At 34.6% G+C, this 8,493-nt stretch overlaps 1 protein-coding gene across 2 annotated transcripts; it reads left to right on the top strand.

Moving 5' to 3' along the window:
• The first annotated feature begins 2,371 nt into the window (after positions 1–2,371).
• Positions 2,372–4,150, top strand: LOC125651620 (uncharacterized). Of its 2 annotated transcripts, XR_007361290.2 has the most exons (3): positions 2,417–2,664; positions 2,850–2,914; positions 3,650–4,150. XR_007361290.2 is itself a non-coding variant. In XM_048880309.2 (2 exons), the coding sequence occupies exons 1-2, from the start codon at positions 2,635–2,637 to the stop codon at positions 4,049–4,051; spliced, it is 432 nt and encodes a 143-aa protein (XP_048736266.2). In that variant the 5' UTR covers positions 2,372–2,634; the 3' UTR covers positions 4,052–4,150. The 2 variants fall into 2 exon arrangements, 1 of the variants encoding a protein (XP_048736266.2); XM_048880309.2 differs by lacking the exon at positions 2,850–2,914 and having other exon boundaries at positions 2,372–2,664.
• Positions 4,151–8,493: the final 4,343 nt, after the last annotated feature.

Genomic DNA, 8,493 nt, shown 5'->3' with positions numbered 1-8,493 from the left:
GGTGTGTTTGGTGATGTTCTAAAATTGCGCACTAGTTATGCTATATTTATCAATGTGTTAACGAAAGGGCCTCGTGGAAGGCACCTGTGTTTGTTACTAAAGAAGCTGAAAACGAAGTTAAGCTATTGGTCAGAAAATGTTGAGAGATTCAGTCAGATTGCTCACAGATTTAGTCAGTCGACTGAGAGAAAAAGTTGCAGACATTACATGTTAAATGTTTTGTGATGCCTCAGATGTAGGCTTCGGTGGGTATTTGGTTATCTGATGAGCACACTGAATCGGTCATGCATGGCATTTGGGACGCAAAGGAAGTGTCACGTAGTTCCACGTGGTGGGAACTGGAAGCTGTGAACAGGCTCATTTGTCATAATGTTGAAATCACGAAGGAGAAGACCGTTTAAGTTTTAGCCATAACATAACTGTAAAAACTATTTTGAAAATAGGAAGCAAAACAGTTACCTTGAACGACATACATAGTGAGATTGTTCGCAAATGCAAGACAAATAATATTTCCTTAAAACCTGAGTGGATACCAAGGTCAGAAACTGAAGTGGCTGATAGAATAAGTAGAAAACTTGATTGTGACGAATGGGGGATCCATTAGTGGGCGTTTCAGTCACTAGATTATTAGATTGTGGGGACAGCATACCTGTGATAGGCGTGCAAGTAAGTACGATAGGAAAGGTGACAATTTCAATTTAAAATGTTGGAGTGAACAAAACAGTGGCATAGGCCTTTATGTAGGTATGGTCATTTGACAATAATTGGTTCGTGCCGCCTCCGAATTTGATTGTTCAGACAATTAAAATAGCTAAGAAAGAAAATGTTTCAGGCACTATAGGGCTACCAGAATGGCACACTGCACCGTTCTGACTTTATATTTGTGATAGTTTGGGTTTTAAAAACTTTGTCAAGTTTAACAAATACTTTATAGATAATGTAACTCATAAAGGGAGAGGAAATAATGGTATTTTTGGTCGACCAAATAGAGAAATTTAAAATGTTTGGCAATTAAAATATAATTTTAATCTGTAGTTTTCTTACAGGATTAAATCTTGAGCAAAATATTCAGACTAAGGTGAAGGATATATGAAACGTTTTTACTTGGCTTCTTGGACAGAATAGCACATTACATGTTAGCTTCTAAAAGTGAGAGTACCAGCAAATCGTACTTTAACGGCTTCAGAAGATGGGAACATTTCATTCACGCACAGGGGCATGATTCTATTCGGTTCATGTAGCATTGTACATCACACATTTATTGGATTCTGGTGCTCCTCATTCTAGTGTCAGTTTAGCCGTTTATTTCATTAAGTGAGCGCATAATATCAACGGACTTGCTGATCCAACTGAAAACGATTTCCTCAAAAGTTTACAAGAATCAGCCAGACTTACAGCGCGTCCACAAAACTAAAGGAAGGAACCTGAATGCGCGGAAGTGTTAATTACGCTGTGTGAAATGTTCAAGGATTGTAATGACTGGCTTGTTATAAGAGACTTGAGATAATTTTTAAATAAGAAAAATGTGTATGATTTGCTGATATTTTTTAAATCTACAGATAATATCTTCAAAAAAACATGTCAATTAGAAAAAAATATACCAGAGAAATATATCTTAAAAAGAAATTGAAATGAATTGGTCAAAATTCAGAAATATTACGATTTTTCAAATTTGAAACAAACCAGATCGGAATTATAATTATCGACATTGCATCACCCATAATAGAAACAAATCCCACAATTAAAGTATTCCATGTATAATGAATGGAGAATAAACAATTTTGAAGGATTTAGATCAACATAAATGTTTATTTTTAAATAATGATGAAAGTGAAGTAGATGAAATTCACATGACTGGTAAACGATTAGAAGCTGACCTTTTTTGCACTTAAGACTTTTTGGAAGAGTTGTCTGCTCTTTGTAAAAATAAGAAAAATCTAATTTTTTAAAAACGTTTGTGGTCAATGATTAATTTTATTTCATATTTTCATTAAGAGAAAGTGTATGTAACTTTCTACCAAGAGATTTGTATGAAAATATAATTTCTTTTTAAAATATTGTAATAAAACATACTTTTCCCATATACTTCAATGTTTATTCTAGGTGAAATAAATCAAGCAGTAAACAAAATTTTGAAAATTTTTATGGTGGATTATTTTTATTTAACCCTTCAAAATGATACCATGATTACAAAAATTCCACCATCCATTCATTAGAAATGAAATATGGTCATTATACATTGAATAAACATATGGCGATTTCTACATAATGCGTTTTCCACGAAATTACTTTTCTGCGCAGAAGGTGTGAGATATTGGCTTAGTCGATGACATCGTTATATTGATAACTCGAGCCTCTCTTGACTTCAGTTATAACAGTCGTCATGTCTATTTAGAATGGCAAGAATTTATCCTTTAAAAGCATAGCTGCAAATTTGGTCATATTCAAATGACAAAATATATATAGATAATTGGTAATTGGCCTCATCCCACAACTGACGACGAAAAATTCATGGAAATGTTGACGCATGCATGATTTGATTTGAATTCGGAACTAACGCGGTCACGAAATTGTGATAAATAACGGGAACTCAACGGAAAATTAGGAAAGAAAATCTTACTTATTTTTTTTTCAATGAGAAGTTCAAAGAGTGGGGAAAGGATGGTAAGTATATTGTTATACATTTACAGGCAAAACCTTTGTATTCTCTCTCTCTCTCTCTCTCTCTCTCTCTCTCTCTCTCTCTCTCTGGTAAGTATATTGTTATACATTGATGTGTACAGGCAGAACCTTTGGATTTTTTCTCTGATTTCAATTAGAAATCAATTTTTTTTCAAAATTCCTTGTAGAACAGAATCTGAAGATTGGCCTGCCTAACCGACATCCTGGATCGATTACACTGCTCTTTTATGTGGTATAAAAGTTGTATAAAGCGTTAGTTTTCCTATATTTTATGTACGTGCAGAATTTCTAGAATTTATTCCATGTCCATGTGTGAAAAAAGAATACGGATAAAAACCACATACTATCCGTTGTTTCAATGTTTCAAACAAACCACAAGAAACGAAATACGTTTGTCAAACACTGATGCCTCCTTATAGCACCAAAGTAATTATGGTACTCAAAGAAAGGTCGTGTCACAAATACTAATGTGAAATATGAAAGCCATATTACATTCAAAAGTTATGGCCAAGGTTAAAGTTTTTTAAAAGTAGGCAAAATCCCCAGGTCAAGGTTATGAGGTCAAAAATTTCGGTACTAAAAGAAACGTCTTATCAAATGGAATTATATATGTGAAATATGAAAGCCCTATAGTGGCTATCATTAACAATTCAAATTTTTTAAAAGTAGGTCAAACTTCTAGGTGAAAATCACAAGGTCAAACAGTTTGATACCAAACGAAATATTTTGGCATAAGAATGCACATGTGACATATGAAAGCCATATCACCAACCATTTTAAAAGTCATGGCCAAGGTTAAAAGTTTTTCAAAAATATGTAAGTATCCGAGAGTAAAGTATAAAGATCAAACAGAATTCTACTAAGGAATGCGCATGTGTTATATGAACGCACAATTCATTCAAATGTTGTGGTGAAGGTTAAAGGTTAAAAGACAAACAAGCTTAAAGTTTTCTAAAATTCATTTCAGATACAACGTATTCTCTTGATTTCCATTATTGCACTGGTCGTAGAATCATGCCGCAATTGCCAATACAAAGGAAACGACTACGACTTTTTGTCTAGTTTTGTGACCTCCGTTAATGCGTGCACCATGAGGAAGTGTTACTGTCGATGCAGTGGAACGGTGTACTGCCCAACCTCCGAACAGTATGACGTGTGTACACAGCACTGTGCTAAATGTACCAACCGTGACACGGGCGCTTTGATTGATGCTTACAACACATTTACAACTACGAGTAAATATTGTTTCAAGTTTACTTGGTACTGTAACTGCGACGGAACCTACTCTTATCAAAGCCACGAGGAAATTCCAAACTGCCGAAGGACGTCGAAAAGATTTTCTTTATTGCCAAATTACACTCATGAATAGTAATTTATTTATTGGATCTATTACGGTTTTTTGTTTGTTTTGGCTTTCCTCCCACAATGAGTTGATTACATTGCATTCCAATATTATATATATAAATATTTTTTTCTTGGTTTATTATCGGTCACCAGGAAGCGGACAATAATATGTTATGGTTTTAGAAAGCGGTTAACCGCGGTCCTACATTATAGTTGGGTTTGGTTTTATACTGTTTAACGTCTCTCTTTAGAATTTTTCATGCATATGGAGACGTCACGACCACTGCCTGTGAAATGCTACAAACTTTAGGCGTATGTTCGGCGCTTACGGCCTTTGAGCAGGGAGGATCTTTATCATGCCACATCTGCTATGACATGAGGCCTCGATTTTAGCGATCTCATCCGAAGGACCGCCCCATTTAGTCGTCTCTTACAACAAGAAAGGGATACTGAGGACCTATTCTAACATGAATCCTCACGGGAGTACATTATACAATAATAAACTTGATAATATATATCCAAAACCACTATCATTATTTTAATATATTATCAAATTGAATAACGCTAGTTGCAAATATTTAATCACAATTTTGAGTTTTATATCATATTAGCAAACTTTAAGAAGTTTTTCAAATAATTATTATAATAATTTTCGCCCCACCCTGAACACAGTGGCGAATAACGTGACGAAAGTCAACACAAGGGAAAATTCAAACGAATAAGTACAGATTTATCAATAACGAATTGTCACAAAACTTGTATCAAGATTTGAAAACTTTTCTCAGGAACAAATATATACTAAAATGGTAGTTCTACGTGAGACAGAAGCAGAGAACATTGACATAGTTTTTTGGCTGTCGGAAAGTTTTTGACTGAAAGAATCTCGAGCGTCCCACTCACAATGAAAGGTGAAGATAACGAACAGTGATCAATCTCACAACTCCTATAAAGGTGAAGATAACGAACAGTGATCAATCTCATAACTCCTATAAAGGTGAAGATAACGAACAGAGACCAATCTCATAACTCCTATAAAGGTGAAGATAACGAACAGTGATCAATCTCACAACTCCTATAAAGGTGAAGATAACGAACATTGATCAATCTCATAACTCCTATAAAGGTGAAGATAACGAACATTGATCAATCTCATAACTCCTATAAAGGTGAAGATAACGAACATTGATCAATCTCATAACTCCTATAAAGGTGAAGATAACGAACATTGATCAATCTCATAACTCCTATAAAGGTGAAGATAACGAACAGTGATCAATCTCATAACTCCTATAAAGGTGAAGATAACGAACAGTGATCAATCTCATAACTCCTATAAAGGTGAAGATAACGAACAGTGGTCAATCTCATAACTCCTATAAAGGTGAAGATAACGAACAGTGATCAATCTCATAACTCTTATAAAGGTGAAGATAACGAACAGTGATCAATCTCATAACTCCTATAAAGGTGAAGATAACGAACAGTGATCAATCTCATAACTCCTATAAAGGTGAAGATAACGAACAGTGATCAATCTCATAACTCCTATAAAGGTGAAGATAACGAACAGTGATCAATCTCATAACTCCTATAAAGGTGAAGATAACGAACAGTGATCAATCTCATAACTCCTATAAAGATGAAGATAACGAACAGTGATCAATCTCATAACTCCTATAAAGGTGAAGATAACGAACAGTGATCAATCTCATAACTCCTATAAAGGTGAAGATAACGAACAGTGATCAATCTCATAACTCCTATAAAGGTGAAGATAACGAACAGTGATCAATCTCATAACTCCTATAAAGGTGAAGATAACGAACAGTGATCAATCTCATAACTCCTATAAAGGTGAAGATAACGAACAGTGATCAATCTCATAACTCCTATAAAGGTGAAGATAACGAACAGTGATCAATCTCATAACTCCTATAAAGGTGAAGATAACGAACAGTGATCAATCTCACAACTCCTATAAAGGTGAAGATAACGAACATTGATCAATCTCATAACTCCTATAAAGGTGAAGATAACGAACATTGATCAATCTCATAACTCTTATAAAGGTGAAGATAACGAACAGTGATCAATCTCATAACTCTTATAAAGGTGAAGATAACGAACAGTGATCAATCTCATAACTCTTATAAAGGTGAAGATAACGAACAGTGATCAATCTCATAACTCCTATAAAGGTGAAGATAACGAACAGTGATCAATCTCATAACTCCTATAAAGGTGAAGATAACGAACAGTGATCAATCTCATAACTCCTATAAAGATGAAGATAATGAACAGTGATCAATCTCATAACTCCTATAAAGGTGAAGATAACGAACAGTGATCAATCTCATAACTCCTATAAAGGTGAAGATAACGAACAGTGATCAATCTCATAACTCCTATAAAGGTGAAGATAACGAACAGTGATCAATCTCATAACTCCTATAAAGGTGAAGATAACGAACAGTGATCAATCTCATAACTCCTATAAAGGTGAAGATAACGAACAGTGATCAATCTCATAACTCCTATAAAGGTGAAGATAACGAACAGTGATCAATCTCATAACTCCTATAAAGGTGAAGATAACGAACAGTGATCAATCTCACAACTCCTATAAAGGTGAAGATAACGAACATTGATCAATCTCATAACTCCTATAAAGGTGAAGATAACGAACAGTGATCAATCTCATAACTCTTATAAAGGTGAAGATAACGTACAGTGATCAATCTCATAACTCTTATAAAGGTGAAGATAACGAACAGTGATCAATCTCATAACTCCTATAAAGGTGAAGATAACGAACAGTGATCAATCTCATAACTCCTATAAAGGTGAAGATAACGAACAGTGATCAATCTCATAACTCCTATAAAGGTGAAGATAACGAACAGTGATCAATCTCATAACTCTTATAAAGGTGAAGATAACGAACAGTGATCAATCTCATAACTCTTATAAAGGTGAAGATAACGAACATTGATCAATCTCATAACTCCTATAAAGGTGAAGATAACGAACATTGATCAATCTCATAACTCCTATAAAGGTGAAGATAACGAACAGTGATCAATCTCATAACTCCTATAAAGGTGAAGATAACGAACATTGATCAATCTCATAACTCCTATAAAGGTGAAGATAACGAACAGTGATCAATCTCACAACTCCTATAAGTAATACAAAATAGATAGTTGGGAAACACGGACCCCTGGACATATACATTCCAACCAAATTTGACAAGAACAAATATTCTGTGAGTATTGCATGACAATACATAGTCCCCTACCGGTTGCAAAAATTACTGTACCACAACAATATTCAAAGTTCATTATGTAGGTTATGGTAAAAGGGAAAATTGGGGAACCAGGATAGGAATGGTTGGAAATCAACTACTATTCGAGTAGAGACAAGACCAGGAAAAAAGACAAATTTATAATTAGGTTTAGGTCTTTAACCAAGTCAATAAACTGTGACATGTAGGTGAGCATGAATAATTTCGCTATATTCTTGTATTATTATGCTAGAAGTTTTAATGAGTGTAGTACTCTTATCTACAGAGATAAGAAACTTGGATGTAAACTAACAATTCGTGCTATTTTTCTAAGTCCAAGGGCCATAAGTTAATGAAAAATCAACGAACTGAGACCAAATTCAAACTTGATCTGCAACTTGTTATGACAAAGCAATGTACCAAACATCAAATGAATATCTGCAAGCACCACAACAAAAGTCTGGAAAACGGATAATTCATGGGTTTTTTTTCTAAGTCCAAGGGCCATAACTAAGTGAAAAATCAACGGACCAAGACGAAATTCGAACTTGATCTGCAACTTGTTATGGCAAAGCAACGCACCAAATATAAAATAAATATCTGCAAGAACAGAGAAATTGCTGAAAACAGGATTGGCGGATAGACGGACGGAGCGCTAACCTAAAGTCCCATTCGATTTCGTCTGTAGGGGACTAATTAAAATGGTACCTATCAAAATAATCAATTGTTAACGAACAGCTACGGACGCTGACCAATTGCAATAGGTCACCTGAGTTTACGCAAGTGATCTAAAATCCTGTGAAATTCACTAAGAATGTAACAAATAGCCCAGGAGCTACAAGGCTCACATAAGCTCATAGAGACCTTATAGGAACAGCAATAACTGGTCAGCAATAATCGAAGTACTCCTATATATATATACATGCACTACTTGTCTATGGGTCTTTGCCTATACTTTTCACAAAATGTTATATTTGTTATTGGAATGGTTTTTTAACATTGTCATTGCAGTGTTACCCTGTACAACGCGTCCAGACCATGGTATCATAAATACGTTTATTATTCAGTATATTCACCATATGCGTGTGCATGATATAAGTGTGTATATTGAAAGCACTCAAGTAGACCCAATTTAGATTCGGGTCATGGAGTAAAGAATATTGAAGCTACACAATATGAGGATA

The sequence above is a fragment of the Ostrea edulis genome, chromosome 5 (genome assembly GCF_947568905.1).
Source record: "Ostrea edulis chromosome 5, xbOstEdul1.1, whole genome shotgun sequence".
Taxonomy (NCBI): Eukaryota; Metazoa; Mollusca; class Bivalvia; order Ostreida; family Ostreidae; genus Ostrea; species Ostrea edulis.
Note: the sequence above shows the minus strand (reverse complement) of the source record. Positions and strands in the feature narration are given on the sequence as shown.